Genomic DNA, 26543 nt, shown 5'->3' on the forward strand with positions numbered 1-26543 from the left:
TTTCTCCCATGGATTCGTTTATAAAATGATAGAGTACATCTGCAATTTACTAGTGAGCAACTAGGCTATATATGTGTATTTTAAAATAAAATGTGCGGCTCTGATTTTATATGAGTTCTTATGCTAACCATCATAATCATGAACAATAGATTTTTCCCTTCTTTTTTGTGACTGCCTTTCACATATATTTATATATATAAGGATATATGTACATACCATATATCTGATATCTATCTGTATCTGTCAGTCCTCTTACACTAGCTTCAAGTAGCATAAGAGAAACAGCTTAGGAGAATGGTATAGGAAGAACTAATGAGACTGAGAAGTCAAATATTAGAAAATAGAGGCAGGAGAGCACAAAGACTTAAAGACAGCAGGTCTGTTTAACCAGTAGAAATGGGTTAAGAATGAACTTTGACTGCAGGCTATCTGATTGAAGGCTACAAAGAACTATACTGACAGAAGTCTTTTGATACCAAGGACTCTTTAATTTAATGGACAGAAGCATGGAAGGACCAACTGTTGGACAACTAAGGCATACAAGTTCATGTTAAAAAGAAGATGGAAATTTTTACCAGATTTTTACCAGCATTTCACGAGTGGAATAGAGTAAGAAGAGATCTGGAGGAATTAATTGGAATGGGTCAGAATATGTGACCTGCTGAAGATCTCTTGTGTCCCTGGGGATTTTTCTGCTTTTTCTCCTGCTATCTCAGCTGGGCTGATAAAATCTATTGCTCGCCTTCCTTCTCTAAGACCTGATTCTTGCTCCAGTCACAAATTCTTGAGTCAGAGTACTGGTTGGTAAAATTGTGTGGCCTGTAGTTATTGGTAGAGATCCCTAACACTTCTTGGGTCTTTAAAAATCTGTTACTTTTTTCTGCCTGCAATAGGTGGATGCTCAAATTCTTTAGAAAGCTTCAAATATTCAAAAAATGCTACCCAGTATGTAAGTAGTGTGGGTGGAATTTAATTGTAAATGAACATAGCTACATTGCTCAAATGACAGCGGGATTTAGTCCTTATTTTGTCAAGATTTAGTTTTGATCCTTGAGATCATTTGCTGTTAATTTTCTGTATTTTCACATTTCTGGCTTTTGGGGTAACCCCCACAAAACTTACCCTACAGAGACACATCTATTTGCAAATCACCTCCATCTGAATATTGTATAATTTAGTGAAGCTACTTCTTGTATAAGCTACTATTATCAAGAAGCAAAGACTGAAATTATCTAGAACTGTTTGATAAATATCCTCAAATTTCTCTGTAGTTTTCCTTCATCTGGCTGTGCCCACCAAGTGTTCTTAAAATTACAAAAAGTAAAACTGTGCCCTTTAGCTTCAAATATATCCAAATGTAGAGAATTTGACAACAGAGTGTTAGAACCATTTCATCAAGTCCTCCTGTCTCAAGGTCATATTAAACATGCCTATGATTAGACATCCAAGTAATTTGTTTCTTCATTTCTCTGTCTTTTCAGAAATCTCATTGGCAATCAATTGGAAATTTCTGATACATGAGCAAATGTCAGAGGGGCTGAAAACAGTTAACCTTTTTTGCAGGGCAGATCTTTTTCAGCTCAAATGATCTTTAATAAGCAGCACTCTGACCCTTTTCAATGAAAGCAGAATTGAGTAAAGAAAAGGGAGTGAGAAGACAGCAGATGATTTTAAAGTACGCTTAAAATCTCCAAAACAAATTTAACCCACTCCATTGAGGAAAGAAGGATATCTAAACTTGTTTTAATAATTTTCATGAAAGAAATCCAAGAAAGGGAATAAGGGAATGCACACAACAGGAACAGCTTCCAGGAACAGCTTTCTTCATACTGTTTCAGCCAGATAATATTAGGATGTCAACATCTGGCTGACCCACGTTTCATGGCTCCTCAGAGGACTATGTGTACTTACCGGCAATCAAAATGCTACCAAAATGCTTTTTTTTTTTTTTTTTTGAAAAGGGAATTACTGAACTCTTGCAGGTCTCTCTCAGAACACGAAACTAGAAATTCTTTTCCTCAGGAATTTACAAAGTGTAAATGAAAATGTGAGATGTAGGAAGTGGGAGCACTGCTGAAGTTTTATCAGATTCATTTTCAGAATAATGTAAAAGAACAATCTGCATTACTGGGTTTGTCACCATTGCTCCAAAGGTCATTGTTTAGGGCAGCACAGCAGAAGACAGGAGTAAATGAACTCCTAATGTTACATATAGTACTAAAGTTTAGTGCTTAAAGTTTTATATTAAGCGTATGCATCTTAGGCAGAGGTTAGGCAGATTCACTTAAGATGAAACACCCAATTCTTATAATCAAACTTTAAGTAAGATATTATCCTTTGAGGAGACTTCGGAGAAATTAATCTTTTAGGGCAGGTAAGAAGCAGATGCAGAAGGGAAAGGGTAATCATGTTCTCTATTTCTCAAAACCCCAGTCTTTAAGAACATAATTTCTAGCAGGTTTGGGTGTTTTCCCCCTTTTATCTCTATAACTTAGAATTCAGAGCTGCAATAGAAGCAAACAACCAGTTGCACATTACATCTTAATAGTCTGCTGGTTTACTTTTTTTTTCCTTGCTACTTGCATAAGGTAAACAAGGGACAGTTCTTATCTTTAAAATAAAACATATAGCACAACTCAAGCAGAAAATGAGGAACTTTTATATTTTGTAGGTTCTGGTTGATCTTATTTTGAACTGTCCACTGTGCTGATTATGTCAGTTTATGTGGGTCAGTCATTTGTCTCTGTATTTGGTTTGCATGGCAAGGCTTTGGTAGCAGGGGGGCTTCTGTGAGAAACTGTTAAAGCTTATCCTGTATCCAGCAGAGCCAATGCCAGCCAGATCCAAGACAGACCCACTGCTGGCCAAGGCTGAGCCCATCAGTGATGGTGGTAGTGCCACTGGGATAAGGTATTCAAGAAGGGAGAAAAAACCGCTGTGGATCTGCAACTGCAGCAGAAGAGCAGAGTGAGAGAATATGTGAAACAACTCTACATTAAGCAACATCAGTGATGATGAAGGCAGAGGTGCTCCAGATGCTCCAGTAGAGATTGCAACCCATGGTAGTCCACACTGGTGCAAATTTCCACCTACAGCCCCTGGAGGACCCCACACTGGAGCAGGTGGATGGAGCTGAAGGAGGCTGGGACCCCCTGGGAAGCCTGTGCTGGAGCCAGCTCCTGGATGAACCCGTGGAGCCATGGAGATAAGCCCACACTGGAGAAGGTTTGCTGGCAGGACTTGTGACCTTGTGAGGGACCCATGCTGGAGCAGTTTGTTAAACATTGCATCCCATAGGAAGGGTTCACGTTGGAGAAGTTCAGAGAGGATGTCTCCCATGGGAGGGACGCCACGCTGAGTGGGGGAAGAGTGTGAGTTCTCCCCTGAGGAGGAAGCAGCAGCAGAGGCAATGTGTGATGAACAGACCGCCAACCTCATTCCCCATCCTCCTGCATTGCCTGGGGGGAGGAGGTAGAGAAATCAAAAGTGAAGTTGAGCCCAGGAAGAAGCAAGAGCTGGTGGGGAGGTTTTTTAAATTTGGGGTTATTTCTCATTACCCTACTCTGATTTGATTAGCAATAAATTAAACTAATTTCCCCAAGCTGAGTCTGTTTTGCACATGACAGTAACTGCTTGAGTGCTCTCTCCCTGCCCTTATCTCAACCCACAAACCTTTCATTATATTTTCTCTCCCGTGCCCAGCTTAGATCTTGACAGTGATTTCTGAACTGTACAGATGAAAAACAACACAAGAGAAGATATTAATAGCTACTATTGCCAGAGAGCTTATTCCAAGCCACTCAAAGTGTAGAATCAGGACCCTCAAAGCTATTTTCATAGTAGCAAATATGGTGTCTCTGCTCAAAAGAATTGCAGTCTAAGATTAGCACTAGCAGAGGCACACAGGTGGGAAAAGATCAGCAAAGAAAATACAACCAGGAAGAATAATAGGTAGCAGTCATAGTTTAATCAACAGCCTGACTCTTGTAAAGTGTGTTTTGTTGGCATCACAGCAAGGGCTGATTTTTGTCTTTATAATGAGGATATCTACACCTGCTACAGGAAACTTGTCCCAAGCCTGGGAGGGCACGAAGATGTCTGACTGAAATTGAATAATACTCTGGGAGGGGCCAGCATCAGAAGCTAGTGGAAGGCAGTAATTAACCTGAATATGTGATGAGAAGTTGATGAACTACCAAAGGCTTTGAAAGTCATGTAAAGAAAATGTGCTTATTAGTGAGGTATTCATGGAGGAATGAGATAAGCAAAAGGATGCACAAAGAAGGGATGAAGAGAGAAGAGGGTCATTGCCACAACAGCAGGCTATGAAATTGTGTGGTAGTATTTTAGGTAGGTATAATACAACCTCCAAGATCAGAAAAACATAGCTGAAACACTGTAGAAACCAGGATGGCAGTTTTCGCAACTAAACCTCCCTAGCTTCAAGCTGCTCTTAAGAAGAGGCAACTTGGGCAATGAGATAACTTCACCTGAGTATTTTCTAGACTCTTAGATGGGGCTTTATGGTTTTGGAGTGTAGAAATCCCCTAGGATTGAGGACTCTGTTTTAAACATGACAGAGGCTATGGGTCTTGACGGGACACGCAAGGATATTCTCCCTCCTCCTTCCCAAGGACAGGAGTGGGAGCAGAGTGAGGGCACAGAAGGTCAGGCTCCCATGCAGATGTGTTCTAAGCTGCAGGAGCAAGATATGGAGAAGGCAGTAAAGCAGTTTTGAAATGAGGGGGAGAAAGTTCATTATTAGGATGAAAGTCATGAACTTTAATGGGGATGTGGAGACAGATCTGCGCCAATTCCAGAAATGTTTGAGAATAATTAGAAAACCAAGAAAAACCCAGAGTGAGCTGCAGACTGCTTTTTCTTGTTGTTTGTTTTATTTTATTTGTTCATTTTTTAACAATAGATGCATATGTTTATAGTAATTGGAAATAAGCAGATTGCTTAGGTATGGAATCCTTGGTTTGCTCTTAAAGAGATGAACTGTGCACCCAGTGTGTACCTTTGCAAAGCTGCATGGTACTATGGAGAGTAAGAACTGGGGAAGGGACATAGTAGGATTTGCCTAAGGAAAGAAACAGAAATCCATGAAATTCACAACTGGAATTTAAAAACTACAAAATTAAATTATCTGATTCTGATTCCACAAACACAGACATGACCATCTGGCAAATAAGAAAAGGTCCACATCTCAACTTTTAAAAAATACATTAACATTTTAAAGGCTACATCTAGAAGCCAAGGTATTTTTTAGATCAACTCAAAACCTCTTTATGGGCATGTTCTACCTGACATCTGAATCCTTTAAAACTGACTTCTTCCTGTAATGAGAATTAAGACATACACTTTTAAATTTGATAAAGATCCCATCTATCTTTTACAGTTAAGTATTCCCTTCCCCAATAAATAACTCTAATCATGAGACGTAAAGACATACACTTTCACAGCTTCTGTTAGGATGGTTAGTTAAACAATCTTTGGATAATGAAAAGACTGGGAAATAAGATATATGAAAAGATGTACATCTGGGACAATGCTGATCCAGGCTGCTGATCTGGCTCTGTAGTTCTACTTGGTTACTTTGACAAAAGCTAGATGAGACACATTCTGCTCCAAGTAGTGGGATGCATGAATAGTTTGTGTTTGGAAGAAGCCTCAAGTGACACCATTTTAATTACCTACCTCTTCTGGGCCTTTGTTTTCTTCCCTAAAGAGCTACCCATAGAGCACTGGTGGATACTGATGGCCCTTGCTGACTCAATTGTTTTTTAGTAGATTCACTCATGGATTTCATACTTTGCAATATGTAGACCATCAGTTTCATAACAGCCTCTCTCCAAGATCAGATTATGTTGGATTTAATTGGTTTACAGAAACTGTCCCTTGTAACCAGAATGAGATCTTCTGCTGTGCTCTACCTTGCAAAGTGCTGCTGAGAGTAACTATACATACCCTGAATCTCTCAAAGGGCCTCCTGACCTTGAAAAGCTCTGGTATTTGGATGATGCTATGATCATTCACTACTGCTTTAGTCTTACTACACTAATCTGCTGATGAAAGTAGGCCTACAAGACCTTTGTGGCCTTCAAAACTGCTTCTGTTCCTGAATTTCAGCAGGTTCTAAGAAGCATCGCTCCATAAGCCTCTTGCTAAGCAGAACAGATGCGGCGTTGTGTTCTTCTCCCCAGTCCCAGGCAGCTCTGGGGAGCCCGGCTAGGCTCTGCCTCTTGGCCAGACCAGGGTTGCCGCGTGGTCCGGGCGCTCTGGCACTTAGCGCACTGGCGTGGGCTGGCCGCACTCTGTAACCGGCGCTGGGAGGAGGTAAAGGGGCGAAGGAATGGCACACCCTGCCCTGCGTGGCTGGAGAGGGTTTATTGCCACGTGGTCGCCGCGGTGGAGAGCAGCATCCGCAGCGCCCGCGTGGATGAGATAGCGACGAAACAAAGGGGCACATGGAGTTTTATAGGGGGCAGAGAGACAGGGGCGGAAGCCCCCTCACCCAATGGGGACAGGCAACAGGGGAGTGACGTGGACCATGGCAACCAATGGGAACACAACAGGGGTGGATACAGGGCTCTGGGACAAATGGGATTGCGGGGATGGGGTAACAGACACAGAACTCTCAGGAATGAACAGGGGGTGGTTACAAGCCTGGCATGGGAATGCTCCAATGGTGAGTGACCCAGAGCAAACCATCGTGGGGGGAACATGGGGGTACACAGAATCGGCTAACTAACATTATTAAAATCCCTAACTGGACCCAGCCCAGGATGCAACAAACAGACAACTAAATTTTGCAATTAAGTCTCATACTGCAAAAGAAACTGTCAACTAGTAAATATCCTAAAAGGACTCAAATTAATGGATGATGCATTTTATTAAATTAGCAGCCCAAATCTGCATGCCAGCAAAAGCTCCTAGCTTCTGATTACCTCCGGGAACAAAGACTAGAGCGTGCTTATAAATAGTGGCAGTGGGCTTAGCATATGTTACCTTCTTTCCTAGATAAATATTAATTAGCCATGCAGAAGAAGCAGATCTCTAATAGGAAGGAATCTTTGTAGCTCCCCTTAAATCAATGCTGACATGATAATTTCACAAGGAAAATATTTGATTCTTAATTTTCAGCAGTTTTACTTCTTTGCAGTGATTCACTGCATTGCACAAGTTTCCATCAAGCTTTATGCATTCATAGCTTGTTGCTTTAAAATGTCTGCAGACTTTTCTTTTTAAACACAAAACTCAGTGTTTTATTTCTGAAAACTTGATATTTAGGACCCCTTTGAAATCAACTCTGGATCCTGAAAGGAGACCTTTAGAGATTCCATTCTCTAAATCAGACAGAAAGACTGGAACATACTGAAGTGGGACAGTGCTTTAAAACTGATATAGGTCCATATCTGAAAGCAGAGAATTTATCTTCTGCCAGATCTGAGCAGATGAGAAAATTAGACCTTTTTTTCATCTGAATCCCTACAAAGCATGAATGCATTGTACTTTCCCATTGTACTTTCCCTCAATGCTGAACAGGTGCTAAAGGTTATGCCATTGACTTTTATTCCTAGACAGCTGTACCTTTATGTCATGCTGTCATGGCTATTTTCCACAGATCATTCCCCAATGGATATGAATGAATTTTATAGCAGGTCATAATCCACCCATATTATAGAAGGTAGGTAAAAATCCCTTCAGGTATATAACTGGAGACAGCTTGAACTGGAGGGATGATCACTGAGCCAGATCCTCTGGCACCAAAACAGGCTTTTGCACTGATTTTAGTGTGAATTAGAGGCTCCAGCAACCTCAGGCTGAAACTACAGCCCTTTTCACACAAGCAGTCAATTCTTCTGATTTGTGACAAAGCAGGAGAATTATGGCCAGTGTTCAAGGAGAGGTGATGGGGCAGGATTGAAGTGGTTTCCTTTGCAGTATCTCCAGGAACATTGTTAAAAATCAAATTCCTTGTAGATGAATGAGGAACAGACACCAACCTCAACTTCTACCTCGATGAACTGAAATGTGTGAGGATCAGTGCAATGAATGGAGATTAACTGCTAGAGACACTGTAAGAGAGGACTGGAGGAATTGTTTTTGCTTGACCTCAGTTGCCTACTCAGGGTAAGTGAATGATCTTTGGATCATTCCAAAGTGATAGAGTGCATTTTTCAGCAACTGTGCCTGACCAGTATGGGTTGAGAAACTCAGTGTTTATTTGTGCCTTCTGAGCCCATGTGCTTGTTTCTTTGTTTGGGTCCTAAGAGTAAAAATCAAAACTAGGCCCAGCTGTTCCTTATAATTAAGTTTCAGTAACTCAAGCTGGATGATTTTATTTTGACTAGTGACTTAAAAGTGATGGCATTTAAATGGCCTTAGCTATATTTCAAAGTTAACACTGAGAAACTTCACACAGACATTAGTGTTATTTGCCTGTTGGCAAACTCAACAAAATACCACTGTGTTGATTTGCATAGTGAAGGTTATCTTTGCTAACAGAAGGACTCAGAATTTCATTATTTAAAATATGAGTATGAATCTCATCACAGGGCAGGAGGCTACAGATGCCATTACACACAACCTACCAGCTGAGTCAAGAGCAGAGGTGAAGTTTATATTGTGCACTGAGCTCCATGTTCAAATATACCTAAGATACAAGAGCCAAAACCCATACGACATTATCTGTGGCCAGGACATATCTGACTGTACAATAAGAACTTTTCTGTACTTAGGTTTGTTTCTATGTGTTTGTCTTCTCCCTCTAATTTATTTATAAGATATTTATGCCATACATAGGCAGTCTGTGAAGCAATAAACCAATAATAGTCTCAGTTTTCATTGCAGTTTCTATATTTGGGTATTTTAGTACATCAGAATCTGGATATAAGAAGTATTAACAGTCTTATGGCAGCAGAAAGAAATTAATTTTATGCCTGCCTCTGCACAGAAGCCAAAAGCTTCAGGAAATAAGATCTCTTCTCATAAGCATCTTTTCAGATCCAGTTAGGAGAGGAGAAAATAAACAATGAAATGCAAGATTCTGGGCGACAGCCCAGCAGTGAGATATGATCGTTCATGTGACAATACATATGATACACAATACGTGTCTGACTGGCACTCCAAGACTCCAGTACTTATTGATGATCTAGGTAGAATCTGGTGCTTTCATCAAGCCTTGGCCCTTGGGAGTCCAGTTGTGACAGGGAACTATGTGCAGCCTGGCAGAGCAGAGAGGAAGAGCAGTCTTCTAAAACCTGAGCACCCCTTCTTGTGACACAAATCCTTGGAAGCAGCATGCACATCCTGAAGAAAGCAGCAGTTCCAGTGCCTGGGTGAGAACATGTTTTTTGCACACCCTTCCAGCAGTGACGTGCAGCACCATGACACGGACCACTGTTAGGAAGCTGGCTTTACTTTCTTCCTGCAGCTCTTCATAACCCAAGTCTGAAGCCTCAGAGAGAAGCATGGGGAATGCTTACTGAGCCTGCCCAGGAAGGCCAGGTGGTCCTTACAGGAAGACAGGTGAGCTGAGGTCACCACAGCTAGACCTGTCACACTGGGTGAACATTTTGCTGATGACTCGCAGCAGTGCTACAGGAATGAGTGAGAAACCAGCAAGCACAACGGAAGAAAACAAATGAGGGAGAAAAAAAAATCATCTTCTTGGTAAGACAAAGAGGGAAGCAATGAACAATAATTACTGATGAATAATGACCCAGAATTAATGGAGAAGGACAACAGCAAAAGCTGTGCACAGAACACAAATATTTTAGAATGAGGATAAACAGTGACATTGGTAGGGTGGCCAGAACTCATTACCCATTCACATAATACTTGTCTACACTACACCATGGCTGATGGCAGTGTCTAGGTCTAGAACATTGCCCTTGGAGGCGCTATAATTTTAGCAGAAGAACCTTTGCACAAGAGGCAAGCTGTTCCAAAACAGAATGAAAGGCTAGGTTTTCCTCTTGTTATTATTGGTGTTTTAAATTTAAATTCCTCTCAGATATGTAGCCCTATTTGGGAAGAATGTTGAGCTACAGAGGCTTGAGGGCAGTTGCCAACTTAAGCACAACTAAATTAAGCCAGAAATGCTGAGCAGAAGTGAAAGCAATATCACACTGTATTAGAAGCCAGGATTATAAAATCTCTGCCTATCAAAGAGATCGGAAGAATTCAGACAGCTCTTATTGTTTTTAATGCAGTAAAGGCTAGAGACTCCAACCAATTGCCAGGCACCAAAAGGAGGTGGTGCTTTCTTGAACACCAGGAGGCACCACAAAATAAAAACATGGAAACAGACCAAACCCTATCTCCATGCCCTTTTGGGAAAACAGAAAGGCTCATTGACATTTTATCTTCCTGTCAGTTGAATGAATGTAGGCAAACCTTGACTGCCACACTTTCTTTAATCCTATCTTCCCCACCTCACTTCTTGAGAGTCGAACTAAAGATCTGGGATAGATTTTACAAAATCCCAAGCACCACCACTTTTTGTTTTTTGGTGTTTTTTTTTTTTTTTTTTTTTTTTGTTTGTTTGTTTGTTTGTTTGTTTGTTTTTTTGGTTTTTTTTTAATCTCAGGAGACGTGTGGGTCTTAGCACATCTCAAGATCAGGGCACCTTGTCCTGTGTCAAAGCAGGGAGGAAGGGGCTGTCGCTGCAGGCCTCGGACTTTCTGACTTTTGCAGCCCTGGATCTTCTTCAGTTCAATGATTCTCTCCCAAGAGTTTCCTAGCCCCTCTGAGCCACAATGGATCCTCTCCAGCCTCCTCTTGTGGTACTTCCTTGATCTGCATCCGCTCGGGTGAGTCAGTCCCTCTTGCTGAAGGGTGACAGTGGTTTCTCACCCTGTCCAAAAGCTCGATGTCCCAGGCAGAACACTGCAGTGCCTGCCCCTGTGTGGGGTGCTGAGAACAGCCCAGAAAGGACGGGGCCACGCGGAAACTGTCTGCTTTTTCATCACAGAGAAAAACAGCCAGGAGGAGATGCCCAAGAGGCAACTGCTGAGAGTTTACAGGGAACTTCGGCATGTAGCAGTACTTGGAGATGTGCACAAACATGCCTGCAGACTGAAAACGCTTGTCTCAACTTAATTTGTCGTCGTATTTCGGGAGATTTAGTGGGACTGGAGCATAGGCATTTCACCGAGCTTGGAATTATCCTGACCCAGCAAAAAGCAAGCTCGCACTCCCTTTGTGTGCAAAACTTTCCTGCGGCTGCTGAGAACAAACGCTGGCAGTAGCTGCAGGACCTGGACAAACGCGTGCTCCCGCTGCTCCTGTCCCCGCCTGCCGAGCAATGGAGGAGCCTGTGGGGCACATCAAGGCTGCTCAACCGCGGGCGTGCCCCTCGAAGCGCACGAGAAAAATAAAGGGAAAAAATATAAAAGGAGAAAAATGGATAAGAAAGCCTGAGCCCAGAAGACACAGGATTACTAGAAGTGTAAAGCAGGCGATGTGATGCGGTGGGCCGCGCACCTCTACTGCAGCGAGGCTTGCCGCGCTGCGCAGCCCCTCGCCCGGCGCTCAGGGCGGGCGGTCCCGAGGTGCCTGCCCGCTCCGGCTGCGCCCCTGTCCCGCACCGTCTCGGTCGCCCCGGCCCTTCCCGCACGGCCAGCTCCGGCACCGAGCAGCACTTGTAACGCCGCCGAGGGACGTGGCGGCGGGCAGTATACCCCGGCCCCGCCGGGCTCCCTTGGGAGCCTGGCATCGCCCAGCCCGACGGGGTAGCGGGCACGGTGCAAGATAGGATGGGAACAACGGCGGGACCAAGGAGCGCCCGCATCCGCCCGTGCCGTGGCATCCCTCGTCAGGCTGGAAGAGGAGGGGCCGCTCCTCGCCTGGGTGGGGGACGAGCTCGGGCTCCTCCCGACGCCTGCAGGGGCCGGGGCGGGGGGCCGGCGGAGGGGCGGTGCGCGGGGCCGGAGCGGGCTGAACCCCCCCTGCGTCGGGCGGCTCGTGGGTGCCGGAGGGAGGGCCAAGGGAGGCGGCGGCGGCTCCTCCTCCGCGGGCAGGCGGGCGGGCAGCCCGCCCGAGAGCGGCACCGGTTGCTCGGTGCCGGCGGAGCCGCGCCGCCCGCTATATAAGGGGCGGCGGCTGCTCGCTGCTCACTCACACCGGCCCCTGCCCGCAGCTGCCAGGGCTGGGCGGAGGCCGGGCCTCGACAGCATGGCCCGCGGCGGGGCGCAATGGGAGGTGGTCTCTCCCCCTGCCTCCCGCGGACCCTCCTCCTCCTCCTGCTCCTCCCGCACCCGCGGCGGCGGCTGCAAACTTGGTGCGGCGGGCTGCGTGTGAAGGCGCGGCCCGGCGGAGCGGCTCCGCTGCCCCCGCAGCCCCCGTCGTCGCGCCCGCAGCCCGGGGGACGAGGCCGCCGCCCGCGGGCATGCGGCGCTGCCACCGCGTCCGTCGAGACACGGTGTGGAGCCGCGGGCGGCGGGGCTGCGCTTAGGGGCGGCCGGGGCGGGAGCCCCATGTCCGGGGCTCGCCGCGCTCCGCGGGCAGGCGGCGGGGCGATGAGCTGCCGGGGCGAGCGGGCGCGCCTGGCCCCCGGTTTGCCCTGCTCCCTCGCCCGTGGGGAGTGAGGCTCCGCGGAGCCCGCTCGGAGCTCCCGGAAGGGCGGGCAGGCGGGCGGGGAGGTGGTGCCGGCGCGGCGATGCTGCAGCCCTCCCCCGGCGTCGACGGGGTCCTGCCGGGGTAGCGGCCCCGCCGTGCCGCGCCGAGCCCCGCCGTCTGCGGGGGCGGCGGCCGCGGAGGGATGGAGCCGGCCGGCCCCTGCCGGGCGCAGTTGGGCTCCGCCAACGACTCTTACCGAAACTGTAGCGCCGAGGAAGTGATTTACCAAGATGCCACCCCCCTCTCCGGGAAGATCGTGCTCGCTGTCGTCCTGGCGCTGGTCACCCTGGCCACGGTGCTTTCCAACGCCTTTGTCATCGCCACGGTCTACCAGACGAGGAAGCTCCACACGCCGGCCAACTATCTGATCGCCTCGTTGGCCGTCACCGACCTGCTCGTCTCCATCCTTGTAATGCCCATCAGCACCATGTACACTGTGACCGGCAGGTGGACGCTGGGTCAGATCGTCTGCGATATCTGGCTGTCCTCGGACATCACCTGTTGCACGGCGTCCATCCTGCACCTCTGTGTCATCGCGCTGGACCGCTACTGGGCGATCACCGACGCCGTCGAATACTCCACGAAACGGACTCCCAAGCGGGCAGCGGGCATGATCGCACTGGTATGGATCTTCTCCATCTGCATCTCCATGCCCCCTTTGTTTTGGCGGCAGGCGAAGGCCGAGGAAGTATCTAACTGTGTGGTGAACACGGACCACGTCCTGTACACCGTGTACTCCACAGTAGGAGCCTTCTATTTCCCCACTCTGCTGCTCATAGCCCTCTACGGGAGGATCTACGTGGAAGCCAGGTCGCGGATTTTGAAGCAGACGCCAAAGAAAGCAGGTAAAAGACTAACGCGGGCACAGTTAATTACAGACTCCCCGGGGTCGACCTCTTCCGTCACGTCCATAAACTCCAAGGCTCCCGAGGGATCCAGCGAAACGGGCTCCCCCGTGTACATGAACCAGGTGAAGGTGAAGGTCTCGGACGCCCTGCTGGAGAAAAAGAAGTTGACGGCCGCTAGAGAGCGGAAAGCTACAAAGACTTTAGGGATTATTTTAGGAGCCTTCATCGTGTGTTGGCTGCCCTTTTTCATCATCAGCTTGGTGATGCCTATTTGCAAGGACGCTTGCTGGTTCCACATGGCCATCTTTGACTTTTTCACGTGGCTTGGATATCTCAACTCCCTCATCAACCCCGTCATCTATACTATGTCTAACGAAGACTTCAAACAAGCTTTCCACAAACTCATACGTTTCCGATGCACAGGCTGAAATGTTGAATGCGATGTGCTCCCCGGGGCAGCCCCCATGCACGCCTGCGCCCGGCGCCACAGGTAGGTCCGCGCACCCCGCCCTGCCCGGAGAGCCGCCGTGCTCGGGGGGAGGCGGAGGGGTTGGAAATGGGTGGGGGGTGGGGGTGCGACCCCACAAGGAGCTGGTGTTCAGACCCTCCGCAAGTGGCGGCGAGCGCTGGGGATGCTGCGCGCTCCTGACATTTCACAATCTGTGTGTGCGCGCGTCGTGTGTGCCCCCACCCCCCCCCCCCCCCCCGCCCCAGATCGCAGGGAGTGACTCACGGCAATCTGCTTTTAATTCCACCTATTAAACCAATCTGCCGCCATTTCGTATGCTAGTGCCCGTGTTTCGGGCAATTAGTGCTAAACGGCGCTTCCTTTCCAAGCCCGCAGCCGAGCTCCCCGGAGAGCGCCCGGCCGGGCCGGTCCCCGTCCGCGGCGGCATCCCCGGTGCCGCCTCCCGGGCCCCGCCGGCAGCTGCAGGCACCGCTGGGCAGCTGGGCGTGCAGCCCCCTTGGAAGGCAGTCGATGCGGCCCCGGAACCAGCGGCATGATGTTTTTTGTTGGTGTTTTTTTTTGGTTTTGTTTTCGGGTTTTTTTTGGCGAGGAAGGGAGGTAGGATACGCCCCAGATGAAGGCTACTGACAAAGTCCAGCCCTACTTCTTTCTGCCCTTCTCACGGCTCCGGCCGCTCCTGCGGGAGCAGAGCCGGCTGCCAGCAGGCGTCCCGAGGGGAAAGCTGTCCCTTAGCCTCCGTGGGAGCCTGGACACCTCGGTGTCTCTCCTCATACGCGGAAGGGCTTTGCCTTTCCGCGCCTCTTTACAGCACTGGCTGCCTGCTCATCACTAAACTCAGCGCCACTTTCTGCAGAATGCATACATGCCTTTATTGTGATACTTTAATAATTCTGCCAATCTTTTGCTTTTTGTCTGCAGAATCAAGTTGCTATTGTAAAGACCCACTGCTTGAAACTTCCCCAAGCCCAGTTGCCAGACTCATGATGCTGCAAAAACGTCAATACATTCTGCCACCAAACTGCTCAGCTCTGCGTTTCAGTGTAATGACTCTGGCAGAGATGCTGTTCCAATAGGCACGCAGATCAGTTGCAAAAAAAAAAAAAAAAGAAAAAAAAAAAAAAAAAAAAAAGAGGGCAGCCTCGAATCAAGGTCTATAATTCATCTGGAATGAAGAAAAAAAGTTTGAGAGTAAACTCCATTTATTTTGCAGGCTTAACTTCTAATTTGTTCTCCGGCCGGTTGTAGGGGTGTGCACAAGAGCACAGTTGTCTCTGTCTGTGTTGGTAGCATAGCTGTACTTCTGCACACCTGTAATTTCTTTCTTTCAGTGGAAAGAGTTGCTCCCTTCACCCATGAGGCCAAGAGCAAACTCACATTTAAAATAGGAGCATCACAGTAAATTCTGTAAATGACTCCTTCGGCTGAACATGTGTGAGAAGTGACAGTGTGCAAAAGTTTTATATTTGTATTTCAAAACAATAGTAAATGCAAATGCTCTAGAAACAAGAGTTGTAGACCTGTTCAACTGCACTGCATATCTGTAGTCTGTCCTCATAGTTGCCTTTAGAAAGGAAATACTTCTTGCTTTTACTCCATTAGAGCAGAAATCAAGAAGTCCAATGACCTTTTCCATAAACCAGCTGGGAATAGGAGTAGCAGTTTGATGCTGTAACCATGTTTTCCATTTTGTGTCGGTTGCACACCCTTACCGCATGAACCACTGCAAAATTTAGAATTCTCTAAGTACTTAACATTATTTAGTGTATTTTGTAAAGAAGCGAAGCAGTTTGCTCTTTCAGAAGAGCTATTTCACCTGCAAAATAAATACCCATGAATCATGAATTAACTGATGTTAATGAAATTTCTTGCCTCCCTACTTCCCCCCTATGTTTTTTAGTTTTTCTTTTGGGGGTTTTTTTGGTTTTTTTTTTTTTTTTTTCCTCCTGATTGGACCTTAAGACAGGTCTATGCGTATTCAGCAGAGTTTCAGGGTATGGTCCACCTGCTGTGATAGAACTGCATTGATTGTTCCTCTTATGTGTAAATGAAAATGAGTATAAACAATAAAACGCTTGACTGTGTTCTCAAGAGTGGTAGCAATTGTGTGACTGAAAGGAGTTTTTATTGGTTTACCCTCTTTCTCAGTATTGACTTTTTAGATAACACTGATTTGATGAGTCACTCAAGGAAAGCAATTGATGAAGGTTGAAATTACAAGCTTCAATCGGTTGTCAGTTTTTTTAACAGGCAGCTTTATTTTCATTGTAGCTAGCTCTGTTAGGCATAATTATTACTATTTTCATGTAATGTCAGAAAAAATGTTTAGGTTTTTTCCACAAATATTTTTCTTACTCCTTTAAAAGCAAACAAAACTTACTCTAGCATCTGGTGGATAGTGTAATCAATGTTCTTTTAAAGGTGTGTGTGTGTATTTTAAATGGGGTTTGTTAAAAGACCGGGAAAATCTTACATGATTTATCTGCCTGCTATTCCTCAGAGAGTTATTCAAGTAATAAGGACTTACTTACTTAACTGGATAGTACAGAGAGCACGTGACCCTTTGTGCTTATACTGGTCATAGGCAGGAGGAAGATACAAATTGAAGCAGTGGAAAACTAACATTTTCAGTAATTTGAAGAAATCCAAAAGAATTGCCTTGAAATTGCATGCCTCTAAAAAAGAGAACTACTATACTATGGTTCTAGAAAATATGAAAGACAAACAGGATAAGAGGAGTTTTCTAAAATGTGATATTATTTGTTTGAAATGCCTATAAATTTAAATTTAATGATTTTTTTTGCATATGTGGTGTGAAAAAAAGCAAGGAAAGTAACATAAAACAATGCTTCACCAATTGTCATTAGTCATTTTTTGATCTCCTAGATTGAATTTTGTTTACCCCAAATTCTTTCTCACTAGGCTTCTTACACGTGTGAGAAATGGAAAATGAGATTTCAAATGAGTATTCCAGCATTTCCAGGGAGTTGAGTTTTCTGTCAGTTTTACAAAGTTAGGGGGCTTGGCGAGCAGGGAGGTTCAGGAATTGGTCCTTGCACTGTTGGAGTATACCTTCATCTTCAGCAACGGGCAGCAAATACTGCCAGCTTCCTGTTGTGATGTGAGGATTTTGCTGAGAAGCTAGTTCATCAGGAAAATACCCTTCTAAGTTTATGCTGAGGCTCTGAACTTTCTGCACAAGCAAACAGTTAGATAGCCATGCTCACTCTTCGGAAGACCGTGTGGAAGCTGCCCTGAGTGACTTGGTGATGGAGGAGAAGATGCTGACTTGAGCCCTGCTGGGGTACCTGGTAGTTAAAGGCCTTGTGCTACTGGAGCAGCAGCATCTACTTCAGAAAACTGTTCACACAGGGGGACAGGGAGAGTGAGCACACACATTTGTTCGCAGTGAAAGAGAAGAAATGTAGGGCAAATGTTGCTCAGTGCTGGGAAATACAAATACGTAAAGCCTGTTCCAAGATTCACGTAGAGTGTTTTAGGGTGGGAAGAGTGTCCTGTGTGAGCTTAGCATCTCTGTGACTGGCAGAGTGTGTCCTGGTTGAACCTAGATTTTAAAAGATGCTCAGGGATGTGGTAGTAAAGTTTTGACTCTCTCTGAAGAGGTCTGAGAATTTTGCTGTCCTGCTTCTCTGCTCCATTGCTGTGCCTGGTCACTGCACTCTGCCCCTGGGAGGATGGAGCATCTGAAATTTTTAGTAGGAGAGGCTGTCCTTTCTGTCCACCCTATGTCTATATTCCTGTGGAAATGGCTCAGTGAATCCTGCCTCTGGGTGTTTTCTCCTGGGAGCCTCTTCATGACTCTGCAGGTAAACTCCAAAGGTGCCTAAACCCATTCTGTTCCAGTCTTTCATTACAGAAGCAGCATGCCTTTTGTCTATTTCTTGCCTTGGGTTCAGGCATTCAAATGATGCTTTTGATACAAATCTCTGCTGGACACTGAGGTTTGAAGTTGAACACACACTTGCAAATCTTGTGTTTCCTACCTTTCATGGAAGGGATATGTGTGTCAGTGTTGCTGACTCCAGGTGCTGTGAGACACGTGACAGTTCAACAGTGGTTGCCATTGTGGGAGCAGCTGTTTGCAGCCTCATAGCTGCTCTATTTTCTTAGTAATCCTCAATTTTATTTAAAAGGCATTTCTCACTTTTCCAATTAATAAAACACAGAATATAGAATTCAAGAGGAGAAATCCCTTGCAATTAACCTTCATATGACCATGCAGCAGCCAACAAAGTTCTGCCTTTTCTGCATGAACAGGACAAAGAAAATGCCTTGACTAATGTGCCAAGTCTCCATGTGATAAAAGGGATCTCAACTAAATGTCCAGATGTTTACACCATATTCCCTGCTAAAGCATTTGATGAGGCTGGCCTAGCCTTCAACCTCCAGCAGGGCTGTGTAGAATAAGGACAATTCCATTTGGAGAAGCTGATTTCCACCCTCCATTGCTTGCCTGCAAAAAGCCACTCTGCAGTCCATCAGAAGAACACTCCAAGTGCTTTCTGACTTGAAAATGCTGCCCCTGTGTTCCCTTGGTGAGTAAGGACTGGATATTGTCAGAAGTAACCACTTTTACATGAAAATCCAAATCAGTCTAAAGCTATTCTTTCTGGAAGCAAAGTGAAAATGACAAGTAGTAGTAACATTGGAGTGGAAGCATTTGTGGTTTGTAGCAGAAAATCAGGTTGAGCAATGTGGCTGAGAGCAATTCTGCAGACAAATAGTAAAATTCCATTTAAATTGAAAGGTAGCAGAGATTGAAGAACAGGTTTCTCCACCAAAGAGAGGCTAGAGCAAAGAAAGACTTCGAGGAAGTCATCCAAAATCTCCAAGCCTTGACCAGAGTGTAAGGAAAAAAACAAGGTTACTAACTACTCCAACATCTCATGACCGCAGCAGACCGCAGGTGAGCTGGCAGTTTCAAAAAACCATGCCCAGACACATGTAAGAAAATTACAGATGTTCAGTTATGGAATGAAGTAGATGCCAACTCCATTTTGTGTGTTGGTAACTTTCTTGTCATTAGAGGAACCAAACATATTTGAGATGTATCCTAAACACCGCTCTATGTCAGTACACAATGGTCAGTAGTTCATATTAAGAGTTTTTTACATTCCAGCAGTTAGTACCTAAAATACAGAAGCAGTTTAAGTGAACTTTCCTACAGCAGTGGTCTGGCTGATAATGAGCTTGAAACATTTAAGCACAGAGAAATCATATAGAAAAGCAAGCAGAAAATGAGGCTTCTTAATCAATTACCTGTTAAGCTTGAAAGATGTAATACAACAAGCAGCTCAATAGATGAGATGAGGTGGAGATCCACAGGATATCAAATTTACACTATAGAGATCAAAATCTCATACTGAGTCATTTTCAAGAGCTGGAGAAAGAAAATCTTTTGTTATTTTTTTCAGAGATCAAACTACTTGCAGTCATCCTTATAAAGGAACAAGACTTTTTTATTGTCTTTATACAAATAATAATTAGAAGGTTACAAACAGATGGAGTTCATGGCTGCAGGGCTTTCACTGAGTAATCATATGTTCTATCTTTTAGGCTGAATGGTCATAGAAAAATAGGAAAGACATAAGCAGGGAGTGATTATGTAAAACAACCCCTTTTTTTGGTATTTCTTTCCTTATGCAGAACCGAGGCAAAAATAAGAACAACAGAAAAAACAAGGTCTGGAAAATTTAAGCATTAATGATATTATGTGAGATTTCAGGAATGTGTTTAGGGCTGAATGGGGCAAAAAATAATAAATATATTTCCAGAATTCAGAAAAGTGAAAATTAAAATAGAATTTTCCTTCTATCCAGGCACCACTTTCATAATATTGCTTGTATAACACCATTTCTAAAAATCTTGATATTCTCAAATATGTTCAAATTAACATTTTTTAATACATTCATGTCTGCTTTTACATTAAGGCATAAGCTTCCCAAGCTCATCCACTTTTTTTCCTGTAGATTTAAAATTCCAATTCATGCCCTTTCCTACCTGTATATTTATGTTAGAACATAAATCTCATTTGGACTCAGTCTTCTAATATCCAGTCTCTGAAAACATGAGAAATACCTTTTTCAAAAGGAATATTGGGATAAGACATTTAAGAGAATTAGTGCAAAGCAAGCAAGGTTCCTTGTTCCTCTCTACAGGGCATGGCTGTTTTCCCCTGAATTCGGTTCCTAGAAGAATCTGAGGTATATTTGGAAGATGCAGATATGATGGGAACTGGACCAGAAACCAGTGCAGATGTAGAGAATAGCCAGGTGTTTGGGCAGCAGAAGAAAAGCTGCTGTGCTAAGTTCATATTGGGATGGGTCTGTCTGACTCACAAGGGACATACCAAAACCCTGCATTTAATTGGGTCCAGAAATATTCAAAGGAGTGCTATATAGGTGAGAGATGGTGAAGGAACATGCATTCCCTGGAGATCCATGGGCTCTCTCTCCCCTGGGTCTGTGTGGCCCTGGCTCAGCACTGACACGGGAGCTACACAGCCATGGATCAGGCTGGGAGAGCAATGTTCAGGCAGCCAAATCCAGTAGCCTCGTAGAGGTGAGGCTGCACAGCTCCATGCCCCAGGTCCAATCAGTAGTGAGGCTGAGCATGTTTCCCCATGGATAGCATGGATGGCAGACATGGATATATGTGCAAAACACACACAGACACATACTCATTGCAAGCCACATACATCATCAACTCAGACAGAGGCACTCAGTGCTCACACCAGCACAAACAGCCCCGGTGGCCTCATGGTCCTCACCTCTCTGGCTAATCAGGCTAGAGGTCCAGTAGGTCCAGTAATTATTATATATATATATATATATATATATATATGCATATACATAGGGTGGATCCCTCCAGCAGCTGGGCTCAAATACCAAATCCTAGTGTCCAGTTTCTTTCACCTGGACATACGAGTCCGCAGTGCTGTAGCCCCACTGCAGCTGCTGGCACAGGTCATGGCACATACACACACACGAGCGCACATTCATGCACACGTGCACATGCACCCAGTAGGGATGTCACAGGAGCACACACACACACACATGCATGCACCCAGCTCCCAGGACACCTCACTCACTCTCTGGCTACTCTGACTTAATCTTTGCAAGTGATCACACACTTACTCATGTCGCCCTTGCCAGTTTTTGCACTCCAGGCATGCAACTCCTCCCATCCATGAGCCCACTGCAGTTAGTGGCTTTTAGATCTCCAGCCACACTTATGCACACAAGATAGAGACACAGGGTATGTCCAGACAATTGATATCAAACAGCCTTTGGTATCCACTTACACAGGGCCAGCCCCTTTTCTCCTTTTATCACTCATCCTGTCATTTGTTCCTAAACTTTTTCCTCTGCAAATGGTCTTGAGCCCTCCCTTTCCTCAGCTTTGGTTTCTCCACCAAAGTTTGAATTCTAAATCTCATGTTATCCCCAAATGCTCTTCCCTTGCATCTCATAATGCATCCCATATCCATAGGGAATAATCTGCTCCAGTCCTAAAAGTGCTCCTATTGACTCCTTGTTATGGGTTTTATGCCTGGACACAGGCGCTTGTGTCCCCTAGAACCACCTGCTTCTGTGCCTCTGTGCTCTTCTGGGTTTGTGGAGATGGGTCTTTGATGGCCCTTTGGCCCCTCCGTGAGGGGTCTGGGAGGAGCTGAGGGAGGATATTATTTGGCTTGCCTCACCTGCCATTGTCCCTGTGCTCCTTTGTGAGTTTGCAGATAAGCTTTTTACCATGCAACCTAACATTTTCTTTCTTTCAGGAAAAAAATAGAAGGAAAATAGCTGGCAGCCACCGTTCCAGATGTCAGAAGACTAAATGTCTAATTTAATTTGAACTAATTATGATGTCAGAAACTACTTACTAAAGTATAGCAAGAGCATAAAAAGATCTCTTGTGAAGTCTTCATGTTGAATGAATGTATAGACACCATAGGCAAAGTGTAATTATTTAGATGGCCACTAAGCAATCTTCAGCAGCTCACAAATGAGTATTTCAGAGCTGTTCTCTTGTTTTGGGACCTTGAAGAATGATGGTCTTTTTGTGTCAGGTAAAAACCAGACTTTTCATCTCCCAGGTTTAGATCCTTTATATCAGACAGCTAGATCTGACTTTGTACAAAGTTCTGTACTTTGAGCCACACTAATGGAGAAGATGATTGAAGGAGTCATCATGATAAGTTAATCAGTCTCTTTCATTTATATATACTTGTGCTTTGGCTAAAATTTTAGAAGGAGCCACTATTAGTTTCTTATGAGATTGCCAGTAAGGCACTGGTCAAGTACTGGTACCTGGGTAATCTACTCACATACTTAGATATACTTCTGAGCAGTATATTTACATGCAGCTAAAACAAGAAACTAATAACTTCCTTGCTTTCAAAAAAAAAAAAAAAAAAAGCAAGAGATGATCTCAAGTGTGTGATCTGAGGAACCTTCGGGAGAAACACTGTCCTCCTCTTGGACAACAGCCAAGTCCCACCGATGTCTATGAGACATAGAATATTCAACATTTTCACTGGAGAGGCTTGGAAAATCAGTGAACAAAGGCAAGTGATGCTGAGAAGGGGAAAATAATGTTATATGGGGGAAAAAAAATCCACTTAGGAATGCACAATGAAATCACGAAGACTTTTTTTTTAGACACGCTAGGAACACTTCTCTGTGAAAACAGTCAAAAGAGCAAAAAAAAGATTGCATATAGAAAACAAGGCAGAAGACAGCATTGCTTCAACTTGTAGATTCTTTGTCTTGTATCCTGCATGCTACAAGAGGTCAAACCTGCCTCAAAAATGATACAGTAGAATAGAAAACATTCAGTAAAACAGTGAGTGTCTTCGGAGTGTGTCTGAAGCCTCATTTGACACAAGGAATCTCAGCTGCCAAGATAGCTGAGATGGTACTTGAGGCTTCCTCTTTGTGCCATGCAAGGACAACTCAACATCATGGCAAGGGAAGGCACATTCGGAGTACAACAATTATTATAGGAAACAGCATCTCTAAATGCAATTCTGCTTGGTCTGATTCCACTGGGTCTGAAAATCCCAAGGAAGGAAGCATTTCTGATGCTTTTCTTCTCTTGAGTTTTACTGATGAATGCTGATTCCCCAGCCCATCTGCCCTGCTTCTGCATTAGGAGAGGAATTAAGACACTTGACTATTCTGACAATTTTCCAGATATTGCTCCTCTATCCCATGTAAAGTTGCAGCCAAAAAGTGGACGCTGGATGGTACAATAATGATTGCATTCAAAGAAAGCATCACCTTAGGTTTTGCAGGGTGGGCAGATGAGGCTTCTGGAGCTGGGAGACTGCTTTGAAAATCCAGGGCCCAGTTCCTGTTACTCTGGATTATTAAGCAGATCTCTACACATACACAAGAATGAAATATTAAAAAAAAAGAAAATTAGTCATTGTGCAATTTCCCAGAACTAGAGACTCCAGGGTATTGTAAGGAAAGAAGGCTCACCCGTGCTGCTCTGTATTCTTACTCAGCTATACACAATTAGAGGGCATTAGTTTTCATTTATGAAGGAAGGATTTTATCTCTTCTGTTTTTAATTAAATCACAGACCTTCTCACTAGTTCATAAATTGGCACTACTGTAAGTCAGCTTCCACAGAAATAAGTTGGATGTCAACACCCTGCAAGATACTTTTGCCCAGCTAGTCTTTAAAATTGCAGTTATTTATTTCAATTAAATAAAAATTACTAGTACTGGGAGTTCTACATTTTGCTGTAGGAACAGTGAATTGATTTCTGCCTGAATGACAAGTTTCAGTCACACTTCAGTTACAGTTCACAAAATATTCTGAGTAGTTTGTCAACAGATACAATTGAGTTCCCTTAATCAGTCTTAGGGGAAGATCCTAAAGGAATTCCACCAGCCTTTTTCCAAGCTGCATGCTTACTAGTTCATTTAATGGAAGGAGGTTCTTCACATTCTTTCAACTTCCTTTACATATGTGATTTTTGCCTGGGTAATACATGTGGGTTAAATCCTTGAATTGGCTGAAGACAATACTCCTGCTGATAAGAATTCAGACCTGATATTAAAAAGACAGTAGAAAGAACGATGTAGTGTTTCCCCTGGTGTTTAATGAAGCAGCTGTTCCTAAGTAGAGGAGCAATACTGGGGTTTATATAGCTGCAGATAGTTTTGTGAAAAAAAAAAAAAAAAAGTGGAGATTTTTAATGCTTTTAAAGTAATCCTAAGTGTTCTTTTCAGTTGTTTGAAAGGCTGAAGTTTTTGAAGCTACTTTTTTCAAATCAAAGACTTGTGTCCTTCCCTTTCCAAATATCTTATGTATTTCTAAAAAATTACTTACGAAACTGAAAGTTTTGGGAAAGGAGTAACGCAAACAAGTACTGATACTGGGAAGGAAAATTATATCTTCTTTAAAAGATTCGATGAATGTGGCAGCAGTTCTTTATTTGAGGGACCTGCATGTATCAGCATGAATGCTTCCTAAGTCCCAAGGAAAACTTTCAGGGCTAAAAGTCTCCTTTAGCTCAAAATTTCATATTTTCAGACCCACTGTATTGGTAAAGAAGTACAGGTGTTCAGTACTGCTGTGGAGTTCATGTTGGCATGTATTTATTTCCTTTAATATCTGAAATTACTGCAATTTTACTTTCATGTACTGCATAAAAGGCTGCTGGAGGCAGTGGGAGATATACCACTCCCTTTGACTGAGGGATCATGGTCTCCATTAGTGACCAAATATCACTATTTTAGACCCCTGACTGCCAGTAGGCAGTGATATTACATCTGTAATTCAGTCAGCAGAGATATTACATCTGTAATTCAGTCAGCTCTCTGTCCAGAAAGCTCTGGGCATTCAGGGGTGAAAGCAGACATAGCCTCCAGTCAGCTGCTCTTGTGCTGCAGGATACACACCACGGAGGGGCTGGCAAGATTCTGTGGGACCAATGGAGTTCAGGAGCTGGTCCCAGAACCAGGCAGCCCCACACTAGGCTGGGAAGGGCCTGTGAGATGCTGGCAGGGGCAGGACTGGGACTGAGGGCACTGCCACAGCAACCCATCCTGGGTCAGCGGAGTGCTGAGATGGCTCCTGCTGCTCCTGGGGAAGAGGCACAACCAGCTCCCATTTCTCGAGAGAGAGTCATGAGGATTTGGAAAAGGACTTGGCAAGCAGCCCAGGAATAAGGAAGGTAGAGAAAAATGCTTTTTCCTTCATTTAGTCAGCATCTGGCAGAGGCTTCTCTGAAGGACAGCTGATGTTTAGTACAAACAAGCCTTGTGTTTGAGTGGCTGGACACTTCAAAATGTTATGATCAAAAGAAACAATAGACAGATAAGTACTTTTATGTTGCTTGACCTCGATGAGCAGCATAACAGCTCACTTTCCCATCCTCACTGCATGTAAGATGTTAAGTGAATTTCAATTTTCCTTGAAATGCTCAAATTCAGCGTGAGGCAATATCTCCTCATACCGCTGAGACCTCTGATCCCAGGAAAAGAATTTTTGTTCTGCTTCCTGTCTGTTGCTGGTCTTTGTCTTCCCAAGGGGACCCGAGTCTTAGCTAGCCCCTGTGGTTGCCCAGGGTATTTTGCAGTGCTGTTCCCTTGCACCAAGGACACATCAGCCACCACAGCACCCATCTCATGGGCACTGCCCCACGCCATGGAGGCCCTGAGGCCCTGTACCACTTTGCTGCCCAAGAGGGACTGTCAACTAGACATGGCAACAGGAGAAACACTGGGTTGGTTTTGAGTGTCCCTAAGTAACTCTGTGCCTTAGATCTCCTCTGTTAGGGAAGCCAATGATAACCAATCTTCTTTTGGTAAAATAAGCATTATTATCATCCTCTACTTTAAAGAACATGTTTGTGTCAGTCCTAGGAGAGCTGTTTTCCAAAGGAGCATGAATTCATCAGAGTACTCACATGATTTGGCCCTTAGAGTTTCAGAAACAAAAATGATGAGTTGCAGCCTCCCACCCCACCCACAGTTCCAGAAAATGTGATATGACAGCAGAGATTTTCAATCAGATGATGTTGTTTTCTGGACTGTTGTAGGCCAAATCTAAAGGTTCAGAACTCACATCCCTTTTCTCAAAGCAAGTTTCTCAATCCCTTTTCTACAAAGCAAGTTTCTCTTCTGTCAGCTATCTTTTTCCATGTTTCAGGATACACTGCAAAATGATGCTGAGAGTAGCTGGTGATTTGCCTACAATCTGACTGAGAAACAGAAAAATACAGGAGATATCAGAACCCAAACCTGAGCAGAAATATCCATCTTTAATGCAGAACGTGATGGAAAGTTCAGCCTGGCTTCAATATCAGGCAGAACAGTCCACTAGTCCCCTAGCTTGCAATTCCATACCAATGCCCCTGATCTTCAGGGGTGAGTACTACTTACTTCTCAGAACTCCCAGGGTTTGTGCATGCTCTCCTCTATTTTTATGGATGCTACAAAACTTTCTTGGCTGTGTTTTCTTTGTTACAAGCTCTCAAATCATCCCTAAAATATCCCAGGAGCCTGATTTTGAGGAATGTCAAAGACAGAGGGATAAAATGTGTTGCCATTAAAGAGTTACAT

The 26543-nt window shown here is 44.6% G+C and overlaps 1 protein-coding gene and 2 long non-coding RNA genes across 4 annotated transcripts; 2 read left to right on the forward strand and 1 right to left on the reverse strand.

Annotated features, from left to right (window-relative positions):
- Positions 1–4915: 4915 nt before the first annotated feature.
- Positions 4916–6333, reverse strand: LOC128786149 (uncharacterized). The gene is made up of 3 exons (XR_008430189.1): positions 5971–6333; positions 5307–5339; positions 4916–5083 (listed from the first exon to the last, which is right to left on the reverse strand). It is a non-coding gene; the product is annotated as an uncharacterized LOC128786149 (long non-coding RNA).
- Positions 6334–6620: 287 nt separating this feature from the next.
- On the forward strand, positions 6621–11385 carry LOC128785922 (uncharacterized). Of its 2 annotated transcripts, none has more exons than XR_008430108.1 (6): positions 6621–6691; positions 7987–8136; positions 9162–9344; positions 9440–9678; positions 10598–10820; positions 10982–11385. It is a non-coding gene; the product is annotated as an uncharacterized LOC128785922 (long non-coding RNA). The 2 variants fall into 2 exon arrangements; XR_008430107.1 differs by having other exon boundaries at positions 9440–9534.
- Positions 11386–12489: 1104 nt separating this feature from the next.
- On the forward strand, positions 12490–16032 carry HTR1B (5-hydroxytryptamine receptor 1B). Its single transcript, XM_053939416.1, has 2 exons — positions 12490–13965; positions 14863–16032. Exon 1 carries the CDS (start codon positions 12770–12772, stop codon positions 13901–13903), a length of 1134 nt encoding a protein of 377 aa, XP_053795391.1. The 5' UTR covers positions 12490–12769; the 3' UTR covers positions 13904–13965; positions 14863–16032.
- Positions 16033–26543: the final 10511 nt, after the last annotated feature.

This window comes from Vidua chalybeata, chromosome 3 (assembly GCF_026979565.1).
Source record: "Vidua chalybeata isolate OUT-0048 chromosome 3, bVidCha1 merged haplotype, whole genome shotgun sequence".
NCBI lineage: Eukaryota > Metazoa > Chordata > Aves > Passeriformes > Viduidae > Vidua > Vidua chalybeata.

Bases quoted from the DNA above. Each gene is read 5' to 3' on its own strand.
- HTR1B (XM_053939416.1), top strand. From the start codon at position 12,770: ATGGAGCCGGCCGGCCCCTGCCGGGCGCAGTTGGGCTCCGCCAACGAC.